Below are 18333 nucleotides of genomic sequence, written 5' to 3' on the forward strand. Positions count from 1 at the left end.
AACAAAAGTGCGTATAGTCAAGGCTATGATTTTCCCAGTTGCAATGTATGGATGTGAAAGCTGGACCAGCTGGCTGAGTGCCAAATGATTGAGGCCTTTGAATTGTGGTGCTGGAGGAGACTTCTGCGAGTCCCTTGGACCACAAGGCAATCAAACCTGTCAGTCCTAGAGGAGATCAACCCTGACTCCTCTTTAGAAGGCCAGATAGTGAAGATGAAACTCAAATACTTTGGCCACCTAATGAGAAGGAAGGACTCCCTGGAGGAGAGCCTAATGCTAGGAACAATAGATGGCAAAAGAAGAAGGGGACAGCAGAAGATGAGGTGGCTAGATGGAGTCACTGAAGCAGTTGGTGTGAGCGGGAGATGGTGGAGGACAGGAAGGCCTGGAGGAATGTTGTCCATGGGGTCACGATGGGTCGGACATGACTTCACAACTTAGAACAGCAACAAACTCATCTGCCCTTATCATTCAGGAAAAGAAGTGATAAACCCATTTAGGAAACCAAGTGGCAAACTCAACAACCATGTGTCAGAGAAGACCATGCCCAAATCCATGAGGCTGAGGAGCAGAATAATGTAATCTGTAACAATCAACATTCCTCTGTGTGAGAGGAATCTTTGCTGGATTCCATGTTGTAGACTGACACTGATGACAGCTAAATTTGCCCTGTGCCCTGCGTGGGATCATGTATGCTAAGGAGCTGTCCAGAAACAAAGTTTTAGCCAGTATGGTTTTCCCCATTATAGCGCGATGGTTGGTGCGGTGGGAAAAGTCACCCTCAGTTAAATGCTCCTTTCATGGAATAGTGCTTAGAGTGTTTTAACTGGGATTCAGAAGAACTGGGTTCTAGTCCCCATTCAGCCATGATTGGGTGACTTGGGTTTAACCACTGACTTTCAGCCAAACTCGCCTCACAAGGTTGCTGTGAGGATACAATGGGGATGAACAAGAGGATGATGCAAACCACTTTGAGTTGTTAGTAGGAAAAATGGTAGGAGTTAAACAAACAAACAAACAAACAAACAAACACTCTTCTTGTTTGGGTGGTCATGTGCCCTGCTTTATATGGGACAATTTGAAGTAACTTCTGTGCTCTCCCTTCTTCTAGTTCCTTATCTGTAAACTGGACTTCTCTTCAAAGACAACTGGGTCAGGCAACCTGCTATTTTCCAGGTGCTTTAAACTACAGTTCCCATTAGACCCAACCAATGTGGCCTGCAGTTAGGGATCATAGGAAATGTAGTGAAAATCATCTGGAGGGCCCCAGGCTGAAATGGAAGATTCTTTTGAACAGAGGACTGCCCCTGATTTGAAATTAGGTTGGCCACCCAGACCTTTCCAAAACAGGGGATATTCATCACCAAAAAACAGGACACAAATTCAGCCATGCACATTTAGAAAGAATAGCTGTAACTTAAACTGATGTTAGGGATGATGGAGAAATCAAACCATGGATATGTACCATCAAGGCCTCTGCTCTCCCAGGTTCTTATATTCATCTTTAAACTGGGCTTGGACTGGACCACCCTTCAAATAGAGGCTGTTTTCAAATAGAAGCCTGTCCTCTGACAGCCCTTCAAAAAGAGGCCTGTCCTCTGTGAAGTAAGGCAGATGGCCACTCTAGCCCAACAACCCCGAAGCCTGATTTTGGTGAGGGCAAGAGTTCATGGCTGATGTTGCTGACCAAGCTTCGGTGCTGTTGTTGAAGCCTCGAAGCATAAAACCAAAAGTATGTAACCTCTGAGATCTTCCTCTGTAGTTGATGGGAGTGTGTGCAGCTTGTTGGACCAAGCAGGGCTTCCGCTCCCCACCTCTGATTTCCCCAGCCATGATCAAAGCCCTGGGTGTTGGGAGACATAGCAACCTCCCCCCTTGTCTCCTTCAGCCTTGCACGTCCAGGTTTGGTGCTTGGCGCAGCAGTAGAATGTCATGAAATGGGGCAGGCGTGCTGGTTAATCATTCCAAAATATGTTCAGGATGAGCAATCACTACAGGCTCTTTCCAGCTAAAGCACTGAAGGAATGGCAGCCAGGGTAGTGGGTGCTTCCCACTTCCCATTTGTTTTGAAATTGTTATCTGAAAGACTTCCACTTGGAGTCAATATAATAATATGGCTGGAAAAGTGCTTGCAAGCCCATTTACAATATTGGCTGATGCTAGCTGATGTGTGAATTAACAAAATTTGGGCGGATTTGCAGAAGACCCCCAAAGTCCATCTTGAAGCTTGAGTCTGTATCAGATTGCAAAATTTTATTTTTTCCTCTTCGCATAAAAATCCATCCTTATTTTTCTGCATATTTTTCTGAATGGTGGAATCAACTACATTCAGCTTGATGATGCACCCATTCTTCTCTTATTCATTAAAGCTATTTTGGGACACCTTTTAAAAAGGTGCATATTTCCATGTGTGCTTTTCAAAAGTACACATGCTGGCAAATGTAATTTTTTTGGTCCAAAAATTACATTGCAAGCTCAGAAATGTAGATTTCAACTACAAATCCAAGTTTGTGATTGGGCCAGAAGGTGCAAACTTGATAAATCTTGATCAAAACTAAATTGCAATGAAATTCTCATATCACCCTGGTTGAGTGTATAAACCAGTTGGAAAAGGTCTTCTTGCAGGGAGTAAGGCAAGAAAAAACACTTTGTTGTAATTAGTCTACAGTGCTTGAAAGATAATGTAAACAGAAGAGGGCCTAAGTCCCAGGAGCACACAGTCTCTCAAGCCTAGGGATGGGACACAGAGATTTGAGGCTTAGACTTTCAGGGCAAAATAAAGCACACATTTGCATATGCTAATTTATATATACAGTGAAGCCTCTCCCCCCCTCCCCCATGTGCCTTTAAAAGTTCTTGTCTCCTAATGATATCCTATTTGTAAAAAGATGTATGGGCAAGAAAGAGGAAGGCATTTGATTTCAGGGGGAAAAAGGCACAGGCAGAAAAATTCCAAAGGGATGTCAACAGGGGGAGAAGCGAATGTGGACAAAATGCAGGATGGTATAGAGATTAAATAAATAGCATAGCATAGCATAGCATAGCATAGCATAGCATAGCATAGCATAGCATAAAAAGCTGGCTAATCCAGGGAGATCAGGCATAACTGAGAGCATCAGGGCTCCTGGGCCTTTATTTCAACACTGTGTGCATGTACAGCAAGGTGGTAGGGTGGATGGCCTCCCAGAGATGTGGGGTCCAGATGAAATATTTGGGGCTCCAACTCTAGTGGGGGCCCCCTCTCTCCCAGCACTGTGTCTGTGCATGACAGGAACGGGAAGGAAGGGAAAAAAGAGAAGGGAGAGGTAAGGGTAGGAAAGAATAAATGTGAGCAAATGTAATGATGCTCACTTATTGGCATCATCTTGGGCTGGTGGTGTGTGCAAGGCAGGAATTTGGGGCAGAGGTTCAGGGCCCCATTTGGTGAAATAAGGTCCCCACCTGCAGCTTGGCTGGCTTCCCACATTTTCAAATAAGGGAAGTAATACATTTTACCCTCTTAAGTAATTCCTGATAAGCGTAAGAAGTCTCCCTGCAAGATCATTAAGTACAGATCCTAAAAATTACACCACTGTTTTGATTTAGTGAATAGAACTGCATTCGATGTTTGGATTACAACTTCAGTGAGCCCCAGTCAGCATGGTCAATGGAGTGATGGAAGCACCAAGTACCCTTCTCCTCTGTAAATTGCCTGAGGAGGGACAAATATGCAGAGGGAATATGAAGGACAAGAAACTGCAACACATTCTCTGCTCCCACATTAAAACTACAAATGAACCAGGCTATTGCACTAGGCAAGAATAATGTCAAAATCATGGGTAGATGTTTGCAGGATAGGTTCATTAATTTAAAAAATGGGCAAATGCCCTATTTCATGGCACATAAGTATCAGCTGCAATGCCTTTGGATAGAATTAGTGACAACTTCACTTACTTAGAATGGTGTTGGTATGGTTGACTAAATCTTTGTTTCAGCTTACATCTACCTATAAGTTCAGTACTTTTACTTTGAGGAACAGATAGGCAGGGATAATCTTTTCTCAGTTGTAGAGATGGGGCATACAAAGTTCAGTAAGCAGCCCACAGCTCTGAATCCTGCACAAGGCATTTACATCAGAGAAAAATGCATCAGATGGTAATTACCTGTGGCAGAAGAAATTCTGGGGAGCCAGACTTTGCTAGAGCTCAGGTTCAACCTTATAAGTAAAGTAGGCAACTCTTAATGTACCAGGTCCTGTTAGGCTGATCGTGCTGTGTATTCCAGTTCCTGCCTTTGATTGCTGGTCAAAGGAGTCCTTGCTTTCCTAGATGGCCCTTAAACCTGTGTTGGACCACTTCCTTGATGGTCTCCTGAGCAGGCTCCCAAGAAGCTATGCAGATGCTGTTAATGGATGTTTTCTTCTTCTCCTTTGGGTGTATTGTACTCATTTAGAAAAGGTGCTTGTTAGGAGCATAAGGTGGATTGAACCCCTAGCTGGAGGGATGCTTGGAGCTGGATGGTGCAGGAGGCATTGCAGGTCAAGCAATTCCTGGGGGAAATAGAGTGGGACATTGCAGTGTCCTCGTGCATGCAGTGCATCTTTTGACTCAGTCCATGGTTTTGCTGTGCAAAAATAGACTCGGTGTCTTTCCATGAGTGTAGGCTACTTAATCTTTATTTTAGTTCCTTGATAATGAAAAGAGATGTTCCCTTTAGCTCTGCTGGACTGGTGAATGTCAGCATGTCCTTCCCATACTACTGCCCTCCCGCTCCCCCAAGAATCCCTTGAAAAACAAATTGAAGGCAGCAAAATAAATGATGCCAAAATAAGCTAAAGAATGCAGGGTACTAGTGTATGTGATGTATTCTTTACTCAAAATTGGTTTTTCTGTTTGCAGAATTTAGATTTATTTCATTGCTGAATACACATGGTTTTCATTAACCTCGCATCTCAAAATGTATTTCAGCAACCTGTTAACAATCTAGTATCATGGTGATTGGTTCATTCACGGGGAGCCTTCTTCCCTTTGGGGGCTATCTTTCTTAGATTAAAAAAGATCACCTCTCCCTGAGCATCAGTTACTCTGTAAATAACATCAGTCAAAAATTACCCAACTGTTTTGCACCTACATTGTGTAAGTCTACAGACATTCCACATTGAATAAAAGATACTCATTGGTGCCAGAATTCCATTTCTAAGTACCCCCAGCTACCTCATTAGCAGCCAAGCTCTAGGCTTCTCTGGCCCTCTGTGACATCACAGCAATCAAGCACATGACAACCATTGGGACCAAAGACCCTGCCAAGTTCTACCAGGTCATTGGACAACACCAGCCACTTACTGCCACATGCCACTCTCAAACTGTAGGCACACACTAATTTTGGTAGCTGAAACCATCTCTTGGATCACAAAGTTATCTGGATTCATCTTCCACTTACACATAGATGACAATCATCAAACAACTCAACCTGCCCTCCCTGCCCAAGCAGTGGTACAGCTGGGTAACTTTAGATTCTGGATGTAATGATTTAATATGAAGCCACATGTAGCACTTCATTTCTGAAACCACACTTGACATTTCCCTGTTCCTTATCTTTGCCATGCACACACCTATACCACTGCATCCCCACCGCTGCTTTTACGTTTCCACTTTGTAGGAAGAGGGGCAGACAACTTCTGGAGATCCATGGGCATTTTACCACTGCCCTGCTCCAATTGTCCCTGGCTGAAATGCCCCACCTAAGACTCCATTACCGGCAGTAAGTTGACCCCAGATGGGCCAAAACCAAAATCTACCCTTTTGGGCACTTTGTAGCCATTACAGATACATCACTATCACCAGCATCGTCATCACCACACTTTGGAAGGGCAGCAGGGGGCAGTGGAACTGCAGCACAAGACACTGGGGGCTGTACGAAGCCCATAGGCATGTATGGCCAGCCCCAGTGTTAGAACTACAACAACCAGAGCATCAAGTCATTTAAAGATAGCATCGTCATAACTACAGGAATTGGGTGGTTTGTATCTGCTGCATTTAGCCCTAGAGGGACAAGTCTGTGGACCCAGGACTCAGGCCACTGGACCCAGGCTTTCTGTCTCTCAGCTTACTTCCCTACAAGCAGCAACAGATCCATTTGCCAAAAGGGAGGAAAACAAAGGGTGCAAAGCACTACTTACTTTTCGTAGTCATGCTTGCAGTACAGCTGTCTGTTGCGACAGTAGCATGTGCCAGAGAGAGGTTGCAGGCAGGCAGCACACTTCACGCAGCCTTCGTGCCATGAACGCTCATTTACCCTCAGCAGGAAGCGGTCGGAGATTGGGGTGTTGCAGCCCGCACAAACCTCTCTCATTTTGGACTCTGAACCTAGAGAAACAAAAGCAAAAATTAATCAAAAAGCACAGGAAGTCCTTTCTGTCAGCGATAGCATTGTACAAAGGAGCAAGAAGGCTAGTTTGGGTGAAGGCCTGGGAAACAATCACCTTGCATAGGACTCTGCCAGTAGAAGCTGTTGGGTCCAATGTCAGTGGGGTAGAGAATCCATTCCAGGCAGTAGCTGGAACTTTGAAGGAGCTATCCACGGTGCTGAACCTACTTGGGAGGGGATAGAGGTTGCCATTCAGCATTGCTGATAGCTCCTTACCATTCAGACCAAAGCACAGAGCGCCTACACTGGTTCACTAACACTGGAGTCACCAGCTTCCAATGAACTGTGAAATCTTATACATCATGTGTCCCAGTGCAGCCCAGGCGGCCATGTCCCTGGCTGAAATGCCTCACCTAAGACTCAGTTACTGGCAGTAAGTCCTTTTAGCTACACTGCATGGGTAATTTTTGCCTTTAGCCCTGCCCACCACTGGAATGTGGCCTCTGAAAGCTTCTCCAAAGTGGAATTCAGAGCTCAAACTGAAAGAGGTTAAACCCTCCCCATTCATATCTAAACAGAAGCAGATTGTAAGTTCACTGGAACTTACTCCTGGATCAGTGTGTTCATACGGGATTGCAGGCAGTGCCTCTTGCAGCAGAAAGTCCTGGTGGATCATGGCCCAGAAACTCAGTGCTGGAAAGAGTCAACTTTCTTCAGAAAGGTTGCACAAAGTTGTCTTGTACTTTGTCTGGGCTTATAGGTATGAAGCAGGGTGGTTTATGCTTACATCTTGTAGAATGACTGAATTATTCTTTCTTTCAAGCATATTTATTAGGTGTGTGGTTTGGATCTGGTCAAATCCCAGATTGAATTGGGCAGACTTGGAGAGATGCCCACATGGAAATATTCTTCCTTTCAAGTGGACTAAATCCAAATCTGAGCACTCTGAAGAATCAGCATAGGGAGGCACACAGACAGCATGTTTCCAAAAATCAATCCATTTTTCTCTAAGATCTCCATTTAAGGAAAACACCAAAGGAGGAGGTTTCTTTTAGTGGCCGGCAGCTCTGCCTTCTACCTGAAAGAAAAGGTTTTACCAGGGGCTCTCCAATCCTAGGACTTCAGTGGAATATATCACAGGACTGAACCAGTGGTCAGTGCTCTTTGTAAATTCTCTTTCTCAAGAATAAGTGTGGTGGAATCCATGGGACCTAAAATGCTGGATGTGAACTTCATTTTGCCTCTGCCACTGAATGCTCCAGATCCATTATGTGTTACAGGTGGGGCCAAGTATATTCAGAATTGGGGCCTGGGTCCAGTAACAGACTGGATGAAGGCCAATATATTGTAACTCAATCCAGACATGTCAGGGGCAGGATAGAAATCAAATCAAGTCAAATCAATCAATAAAATAATATGAGTGTTTCACCTGTGCAGATGAGTGACATTCAATGTGTTCTGAAGGGGGTTGCACTCCCCTTAAAGGTTTGCAGTTTTGGGGTGCTCTTAAATTCAGTATTGCCATGTGAAGCATAATTGGGCTCGGTGACACAGAGTGCCTTTTTTCAGCTTAGACTGATGGAACAACTGCATGCTTATTTGGACAGGGATAGCCTGGTTGCAGTTGTCCATGCTCTGGTAACCCCTTAGCTGGATTACTGTAATGCATCATATGTGTGGCTGCCTTTGAAAACCATCTAGAAATTTCAGCTGGTCCAGAACAGAGGAGCAACTTTGTGAATAAGGATGGACTGACATGAACATAAGGCCAGTACTCTGACATTGGTGCTAGATTCCAGTATATATCCTGGCCCAATTCAAAGCATGGGTATGAATGCTCAAAGCTCTTAATGTCTTGGGGCCTGTTTACCTGCAGTATGGTTTCTTCCTATATATGTGTGTGTCTAGACCCTAAGGTCATCTTAAGAGGTCTTCTTCTGAGCATTCCTGTCAAATGAGTTGAGGCAGGTGGCTCCTAAAAAATTCCTTTTTCGGAGCTCCCCAGAGTGGAATGTCTACTCTTGAATAAATCTCCTTGCACCCATTCATCTGACACTCGGCTCCTTGCACCCATTCATTCTAACCTCTTTAGAATGACTAACTATTCCTGAAATGTTGTCCAAGCCTGCCAATAAATTCAATATTATTGGCAATTCCCTTCAATAGGTATATGTAGCAGAAAGAAGCTATTGTACTTGTTTGTCTGATGTTTTGCAGATATAATCCCCTTACAATGGACTAATATACTAGTAATTTCATCTAATTTTGATGAACAAAAAAGTTATAATTATTTACTGATGTCCAATGATAGTCAATAAGAAGCATGAAGATTTGGATTTACAAACTGAGATGCAGATTTGGACCAAAGTCAAAGTAGAAAGTCTCCAAACCATTCCAAGCCAAACTGAACTGCTTTCCAAATCATTGAATCAAAAGCTGGATTGAATCTTGTGGTTGGTACATATCCTCCACTAATATTTCCACATTTATTCTTAATTTTCAGCTGCCCCTTCCTGAAGCACTTAAATCAGATATGGCTACTTCAAATATTGTAATGTAACATATAGTATACTGTTTCTAGGACTGGAAATAATTCATGCTCCTACATTTAATGCAGAAAACACAGAGGATGGCCTTGTTGGAACTTTTATTTTGAAGCTTTGCTTAACCATGTTGGTAAACTTTTAGTAGGCTATAAATCAGTGACCATAGTTCTCCCATGTGTAAAATGGGCATGATACCAATTGGTTTCCCATCATGATCATTGTTCCATTTATTTACATTAGTGATCAATCTGATTTCTTTTTCAAATCACAGGTATCCTAGCTGCTTAAGTATTTTTTTCAAATATCTGTAAAACAACAATCCTTAAGATTAAGCATCCATCATTTGAGAATGTTATAATCATAAGAATGTAAATCCAAACTCACTTTTGAATCTTGATGCTCAGTGGCTTGATCTGCAAATTCTGTGCCCTTCCTTTATTGAAATTTGTGGTTATCATAAAAACAATAGCAGCCCATTTTCTGGCATTGTTGCATCCATCTAGGTCAGTCAGAGCTTTCCCCAAAGGAGTGCCCTCCAGACCCAATAGACCACAATTCCTGCTACTCCTAGACAGCTGGGTAGATGGATTGTTGAATGGAGGTGATACTGGGTTTGTAGCCTGGATGGTAGCAAGTTGGGGAAAGCTGATCCAATCAATTTCCAGTCATTACTAGGTGCAAAGACCTTCCATCAGTGGCAATACTTGCCTGCCTGATACTTCCTCTTAAACAGAATGTACCTAATTTTAAATTGTATGAACCTGTATATTTCTTGTCTTGCAGGAGCCTTTCAAAGTCCTCCCACCAGGGTCTACAAAGATAAGGAAGTGCAGGTGGGCTAAATAAACACCCTGTTCAGTGCAGAGAATTTGCCTTGAGACTGAGAGCAAGGGGGAGAGAAGGCCTTCTGCCAAGTGGGTTTCATTCCTTTTCCCGGCCTGCTTTTCAGTGAGCTGGATATTGTTAGGCGCACTGTGTTTGCTTTTGGCCTTCTCTGCTTCATGTGTCTTTGCATGTGCATGTACACTCTATTTAGCATGTAATAGCCCAACCTCACACCTGTACTGGGCATGATTCTGGCAGGCAACAGAAGGATGTTTTCCAAGATGCAAGCAAACAGGAAAAGCTGATGCATGAGTATCCAGGGTCTTTTTGCTTCCATTTCTTTTTAAAACTTCTTTAAAAGGGGGAAACTGGTGCACCTCTCTTCCAGAGAGACTGTGTAGTCTCTGGTTGCACACAGGGCTTTGAGCAGAATGCCTCAGTACCTGGGGTGTTGCCTGTTGAAATAAAGCTGATTAATCATGCAGATTTTAATCAGTTCATTGACTGACTGGTTAAATATGGGTGAAAGCACTAGTTAGTTGCCCTTCCCCCCAGTTCTTTATGCCAAATTTATGGAAAGGATGCAGAGGCAAAATGAAAAAAGGAGAAAGCCAGGGATCTATACAAGCTAACAGACAGATGTTGAGCTTGGAAACAAGAATTTTTAGAATGACAGAATGGAAGTTGAGTTAGTCTATTGCAGCAGAATGAAGAATTTTGCAACAACTTATCTACAGACAATTTTTTTTCTGGCCAAAACTTTCATGGACTGTAGCCCATTTCATTAGACACACAAAGCATTATGGAAAGCTTCATGTTCATATGCAATACTTATGCAGGGGGAAGAACTGTAAGTGGTGAGGCCAGAAGGAAATTAAACACAGAAAATGGCAACGGGAAATGTCTGACCATGCAAACGTTCTTATATCAGGCAAGACAATCCACCCATGGACATTCTGCGTTTAATTTCCTTCTGACCACACTGCTTACAATTGTGTGCACTTGTCTGCTCCACCCTCCCCCCCACCCTCAGCCACAATAACAGGTAAACATTGCTTGGGTGTGCTGTCACTCCCTCCAATCAGTCTCCTATAAAGAATTTTTGTATATCACCCAGAGAACTGTTGCTATAGGGGTTGCATAGAAATAATAGAGGGAGGAGGAGGAGGAAGTGCACCTCTGCATTACTAAAATGCAGCTAAAGTTCACCTCTGCAGCTAAAATTGGGAGAATTTAATTTCAGTTTGGTTTTAATAGGAGCTTACCAGATTTCACACAATTCATAACATTTGGGACAAAAAGAACTTGAAATTAAACCCCCACAACAACAACACATTGAATGCAGGAGAAACCCAAACTCAGATTCAACCATTCAGGGAAAAGGTTTTGTGTGTTTAGCTCTTAAAAGTCTGGGTTTGCATCCCTGCATATTTATTCATGCTGGTAATGTTGAATTAGGCTCAAAAAATCAGGGAGAGGGAAAGGCACTAATAATGCCACATAACAGAAGAGAAAATACTCTCAAGTGCTCCCAGTTCAGCACATAGGAAACGTCAGCAAAATTTATGAAGCAGCCCTCTTTCTGTACTGCGTCAAGCTCATTCAACCTTTTCTGCCAGTTGAGAACATTTCCTCCCTCGTTTTGGGGTTGCATTAAGATTGCCACCTCTTTTCTTCCTAACAGGTTCTTCCTCTTTAACAGGCCTGATAGCCCTCCATGGTCTTCCCCATGCTGGAAATAGCTGAATTCAATGAATTCTGCTGGTGCACATTGATGAGAATTTTGTTTCAGTTAGTTTTGGATAAGAATTTACCAAAATTTGCAAGGTTCTCTATATTTAGGAGGAGAAAGACAAGAAGACAACAAGAAAGTGAAAGTGATGTCAAATGAAAGTGACAAATTTTCCCATCCCTAATTACAGTATGTGCTGGGGAGTGAACATAGGACAGCATTTGTCTGTCTCCACTTTGGGTCACTTGTAAGGGTGCACTAAGTCAGCTCATTGTATAGGGGATAGTCCTTCTCAAAGGCAACTTGGTGTCCCAGGAAGACTAAAAAAATCAATCAAGGGAGCATAATGTAGCATATCATCATATCAGAAACAATGAAATATTAATTTTGCTAGAAACATGACATAATATGCATAAGCCCAGCTGTATAAACACTCTAGCAGGGACATTGTTCTATCTCTCCTTGACTACAATATATTTTTGTTTTGAACTGTTATTAATTTACTATTGTTGCTTCAAATTTGTATTTTGACCCTCCTCGAGGAAATACAAAGGTGCAAGCTGTACATTTCTTGGACAAATGGTAAAACCACATGAGTACAAACATGTGTAAGGAAGCAAGTCACATATATAACCAGGTCATTTTGAAACAGCAGAAAGAAATTTCAGGTTCTTGGAAAATGGCCCAGATTGTACAAAGCCAGTTAGTAAACAATGTATTGTCTCCCTCTCCTCGGACTGAAACCAAAGACCTGAGTTTATATTTGGAGTGGGTAAAAATAACATCAGGACCTATTTGATCCTGAAAGATTCTGAAGTTCCATTTAAACATCGAGCTATTATTAGAAAGAGCCAGGCAAAATGGCTTGCAGTAAAGTTAATTTTCTTCATTGCTGCTCCAGGAAATCTAGTAATTGCTGCCAAAATCTCTCCCACATCCCGTTAGGTGTTTCAGTCAAAATCCATTAGATATTTACACATACCAAGTGCAGAATAATATAGCTGCTCCTTTAAAGTTCACATGTTCCATTTGAATTTGGTCAAAGATATTGTTTGGATCCAGATCCAGATTCCTAATTAGTAGACACCCTTACTGGAGAGCCAGTGTGGTATATTGGTTGGAGAGTTGGATTAGTGCTGGAGAGTTCTGGGTTCTAGTTCCCACTCTACCAGGAAGCTCACTGGGTGACTTTGGGTCAGTCATTGACTCTCAGATTCATCCACCTTACAGAGTTGCTGCTATGAGAATAAAAATAGGGATGAAGAGAAAGACCGTGTAAATGGCCTGGATTCCTTATAAGAGAAAAATGGCAGGATAAAAATGCAACAATGATGATGAAGAACACAGCAATGATAATAATCGAGAACCATGAGATGTACTAGGCACAACTAACATAAGTCCCATTGATTTCAAATGGCCTTATGACTATATATGGATCCAATCCCTTATCATTATTGCTTATGGCATGTCTGAGGAGTCAGGACCCACCCAAAAACAGCCTAGCTTCAGCAGTCTTTGCAGCAACCAGTCCTCCTGTGGTTGTGTTTGTTTAGATCAACTTTCCCTGATTTGTTGCTCTCCAGATGTTTTGACCTATAACTCTCCACACCCCCAGCCAGCATGCTGAATGCTCAGAGATAATAGAAACTGTAGTCCAAAACATCTGCAGGGTGCAAGATTAAGGAAAACCGGTTTAACTCCACAATGGCATTTGCAGATATAGGCATCTCTTGGATTAGAATCCAAGATATTTAGGCCTGGGGATGAAACATCAAGGAAATCAAGGGGCAGTTAATCAGTGGAAAAGCTCCCATTCCAGATCTGGAGCTGAGGTAGCAGTTACTCTTCTCCTATGAAAGAGAAAGAGGGAATTGCATCACCAAGTGAAAGATCGATAAAGGTACAGGTTTGCGTCACATTTGCAAATATTGATTCCTATATAGAGAGCCACATTTAGGAAGAATTGCTATAATTTTAAGATCATGCTTTCTAAAATGAAAAAAAAAAAAAAAAAAACAGACTGTGGCCAGCTGATCTGCTGTCTGGATGGGTGGATGTCTTCAGGGCCTGATCTGGATTTCCCTCCAAGGAAAGGGGTCTTTATCTCCAAACTGGACTTTGAGTGGATAGCTCTTCCATGAGAGCAGGGGTTGGCAACTTGTGGATCTCCAGATGTCCCACAACTCCCACAGTCCCTCACCACTGGGGAGTCTGGCTAGGCCCAATGGGACTTGTGGCTCTCCAGATGCTGGGGCCACAAGTTGCCTGCTCTCAAAAGATGTACTCAAGTAGAGGGTTGCCTATTGTAATGTCAGACTTGAGGGCCTTCCATCTCCTATGGAGAAGAACATGCTCTCATTTCCCTGTGGAACAAGCCTAGGATGGCAGCAACAGTATCTTTGGTAGATGCACCATTTGCTATTAGCTCTAACATGCTCAAAATTCCATAACAGCCTTTTATTGCCATTTGCAGTGTTGAAAGAAAACAAGGCGAGTGTGCATGCCTAGCTTGATTCAAAGTAAAACCTTGAAGTTTGCTTCTCCAAGCTGCAACAGGCTTTAACTTATATTAGGAAGTAACCAAGCGAGGTGGTTGCCAAGGTTTATGGTATGTGACCCAGGCCTGTGTCAACAATATACCTCTCTTTACCCAGCACCAGCCGCATGGGCCATGTAACAGCTTAGGGTATGAATTATTGGGGTATGAGTCACTGCTCAAGGATGACTGGGCAACAGGCACAATTGCTCAGAAATAGCTTGATTCTTTTGCTTTTTAAAAAGCAAATCAAGTTCCTCAAGGAAGGATGAAGAATCAGGGAGCTTTGTTTGCCTTAACACTCCATTTCTCTTGCCATCCACTCTGCTGCCACAAAAGGGAGGGTCATGGTAGGGATGGATGAACCTGTCAGTTTCATGTTTTCCTGCATTCACATTGAAAAAGGAATTTCTTTCCCAAATATAAACTTTGCACATTTTGGTAAATTATTATCCAAAACCAACTGAAGCAAAATTCTCATCTGTCTGCACCAGCCAAATTCAGTGGGTGCATGGCACAGAGGGGGCCATGGCAGGCTGGCTTGTCCCTTAGTTGTGAAGGAGGAGCTCTGTCAGAAAACAAGAAAGTGGCAACTTGGGGACAGCACTAACATGTGTTATTCATCCAATCACCAACATTATCTACAAATAGCTAAAAGACTACAATGCTGCACATATAGTTCAAAAATAAATACATGACAAATATTTAAAAGAATAAAATACACTGTCACTGAGAAAACAACAATGTAGGCACTGGACAGAGCTCTTTTGGGAGGGTTTTCCAGAAGTGGGGTGCCACAAACAAAAAGGCCCTCTCTCTTGTAGTTACCCACCTACATTCCTTCAACAGGGGCAACCCAGAGAGGGCCTCCAAAGCTGATATAAAGATTCAAAGAGGTACATATGAGAGGAGACATTCCTAGGCTGTTTAGGGCTTTAAGCATCAATACTTCCAACTGGGCTCCGAAATGGACTGCAAGTCAGAGGAGCTAACAATGCACTGATGTCACACAATCATATGATATCCCAGCTTGCTTTTGAGCTGAAGCTTTTGAACCCTCTGTAAAGGAAGCCACATATTCAATTAATTGCAGCAATTCCATGTGATGTTACCAGAGCATGGATAACTGCACCTGGGCTCTCTCTGCCCAGAAAGGATTGCAGCTGGTAGATCAACCTAAGCTGATAAAAGGAGCTCCTAACCACTGGGAGCATCTTGGCCTTGCGTGACAATGATGGATCTGGGACAATGATGGATTCCCCAAGCTTCCCTTCCATCCCCAAAATGGATCCCCAAGCTTCCCTGATTTTTCAAGGGAAGTGCAGACCCCCTGCTCCCAAGTTCAGGTTGAATGTCATCCAGCCAGGCAGATGGGTTACCTGGTAACAGTACTTCCATCTTATCTGGACTGAGTTTCTGTTCATTGGCCCTCATCTGTTCCATGAACTTGCTCAGACATCAGTCCAGGACAAATGGTTGTGAACTGCTCAGAAAGTTTCAACTATTGGACAGTTTCAACTATTTATTTACTAAAATAAAATTAGAAATAATAACAAGCATAACAACAGTATCCATCATCATCTACTATTTCACTTGGGTTAGATGAACAGTAGAAGTAGAGCTCATTGGTGCCCTATGGAACCCCACTGTATAACTGACATGGGAAAGAGCAATAATCTCTCAGCACCTCCTTCCTGGAACATCCATCCAAGTAGCAACAAAAGCACCATAAAATAGCATCCTCAGACCCCAACCCAGGTAGCTGGTCCAGAAGAAGAACATGCTGAATGGGATCAAAAGCTGCGGAATATTCCAAGTTCATCCTCTGTCTGCCTCTTGGAAAAGGTCGTTGCAAAGGGTGAACAAGGCATTCTCTGTCCCAAACCTGAACCTAAAGCTAGATGGACATGGATCTAGAAAATTCACTTCCTCCATAAATGAACTCTAAAGTATGCAGAAGTACAAACATATTTAGGAAACCACAACAGTTTCAAAACAGTCCAATGATGACTGGACATGCTGAGTGGGCATAGAATTTTGATGGTTGGGGGTTGGGCAGGGGATGGAAAATCAGGGAGGGGAATGAAATGGAATATCAAATAAAAGGTCATGGCTAGCTGGCTGGCTCTGAACAGAAAAACTCCCAACTGCAACATTTTTTTGTAGCTCATGCTTTTTTTAAAGTGCTTATACCACCCGATAATCCTAAATTAGCAGAATATACAGAGTACCACCTCTACCATTCAGTTTCTCATGACCATTGACTGCAAATTACTATTTCTAATTCTTGCTTCAGGAAGAATTTCCCTTCTTTTTTTTTGAGTCCTGCATAGCAGATTTCAATACAAAAATACCTTCTGATTATTTGATTTTCAGCCAGTTTTGCTTATGCTCCTGACTTGTTCTTTCATTTGTTGACTGCTTCAGTTAAAGGCCATGGATGTTTTCATTCATGCATGCTACAGTTGCACAACACCATGGGTTTTGTAGACTCAAGGCTGCATCAACCGTGAGAAGGGGGTGTTTTGGTGTGGAAAAACTTGATATAGTTGGATTTGGTGATATTATGGAGGATGTTTAACTGTTCAGCTTTTCACCAGAAGGTATATCTTATGGTTGTGAGCTGTCCAGAGATGCTGTGTCACAATCGGGCAGCATATGTTTCAAACAAACAAACAAACAAACAAACAAACATGCCAATTAAATTCCTGCAGACGTGTGATGAGATGATTAAGAGAATGGAAGGTTTTGATATAGCTGTGTGAATTTTTGAAGCATGGAAAGAAAGTGCCATGTTATAATGTTCAGCTCAAAATCTGTTTGGGGGTGGGGGGAAATTTTAGAAGACAGAGTAGGGACAATCTTACTTCCTTGGGTCAGGTGCAGTTATAGGATGACTTCCAATCTACTCAAATACTATGATCAGCATCTGAGGCCTTCCTCTGAGTTCCATGTCCAAGAGGCAAAGAAATTAGCAATAGGGGGAAGGCCTTCTTGGTGGTGGCCCCTTGACTGTGGAATGATCTCCCCACTAGGGTTTCCCAGCAACAACTTTGTCATGCTTTCAGTGTCAGGTTAAGGCATTCCTATGTGCTAAGGAATTTAAAGATGTCTAAAGTCATCTAATGGCTTGCTGGAGGAACCCATGTCTGGTCTTTTCTGTCCTAAATACTGTTTCTGCTATTCACTGCTTTAGTTTTTAAGCTGTTGTTTAAATTTTGTATTTTGGCAAAAATAAAAAAGGAACTTCATTTATTACATGGATGGATGGATAGATAGATAGATAGGCCTTTTACAGTAGGTATCCCTCTATTTGAAGGGTTGATCAGGTCCTGTCTAAAAGTAAAGAATCACCCAAAGGAAAAACTGGGTCAACTGTGGCCTGGAGTGTTGGAGGGGAGATCCAGGTTCTAATCTCTACTTAACTATGAACCTGACTGGGTAACTTTGCACCACTCATTGACTGCCAGCCTAGGGATGTTGTGAGGACAGGAAGAGAAAGGGGAAGCTCATGTAAACCTCCTTGGGAATATGCATGTAATGCAACAACAACCACAACAAAAACAGTAGTAGTAGTAGTTAGTACCTGGACAACAGACTGAAGAAGGCACACCAGTCACCTGGTCATAATTGCTCACCTTATGGTAAGGTATGCTAACTGAACTGTGGCTTCCTCTCTTTGCCCCTATCCTAACCCATCCCAGAGGCCACCTAGGGCATTCAGAGTAGAGCACAGTAGACCTTCTTTCCTTCCTCTGTGACCTCCACTCCTGGCTGCCCACTCCCCTAGACTGATACTTTTAGGGAGCCCTTGTTCTGTGGTCACCCTGATTCCTCCTTTACTCCCCAACCACTGCTGCCCCATGTGCCCAGCCCAAACACTTGGCTTTCTAAGATAGAATTAGGAGTTCGGCTTTCCTATCCAAATGTATTTTTCTTAAGAACCCCCTTTTCCCTTCTATTAAAGTACAGCTTCTGCCTCAGGCTTTTGTCCTCTGAAACTGGGACACACTGGGAATATGGCATAAACTGGGCACCCTCTACTAACAGAGAACTTCTAACAGGGGTTTCCCAAATATACTCCAAGAAGAAGCACTGCATTTCTTTTTGAATTATAATAAGAGTTTCCAAAATTTTACCTAGACATATATTTTAGCACTTGCACATTGCATGTAAATAAGTTTTTGTCCTTTTTTTTGGAGGGGGTTATGTATGCCCTTCTTTCAGGTGATTTGCATCTGAATGGTGGGGGGCATACATATGTGGGGAGAAGCAGAACCTTTCCAAACTCCCTCTTCTACACAGCACAACACTTGGTAAAGCAACCCTCCTCTTTTGTGCATGGCAAC

The 18333-nt window shown here is 42.7% G+C and overlaps 1 protein-coding gene across 1 annotated transcript in view; it reads right to left on the reverse strand.

The window, feature by feature from the left end:
* The window catches only part of LOC123023932 (LIM homeobox transcription factor 1-alpha-like), a 67197-nt gene extending 60593 nt beyond the window's left edge, over window positions 1-6604 (reverse strand). The window contains exons 1-2 of the mRNA XM_044431070.1: window positions 6574-6604; window positions 6158-6344 (exon numbers count right to left, since the gene is read on the reverse strand). Of these exons, the coding sequence (XP_044287005.1) occupies window positions 6158-6344; window positions 6574-6604 (218 nt within the window). The remainder of the gene's footprint in view (window positions 1-6157; window positions 6345-6573) is intronic.
* Window positions 6605-18333: the final 11729 nt, after the last annotated feature.

Source organism: Varanus komodoensis, unplaced genomic scaffold (genome assembly GCF_004798865.1).
Source record: "Varanus komodoensis strain SLA01 unplaced genomic scaffold, ASM479886v1 scaffold22, whole genome shotgun sequence".
In the NCBI taxonomy this organism is placed as follows: Eukaryota; Metazoa; Chordata; class Lepidosauria; order Squamata; family Varanidae; genus Varanus; species Varanus komodoensis.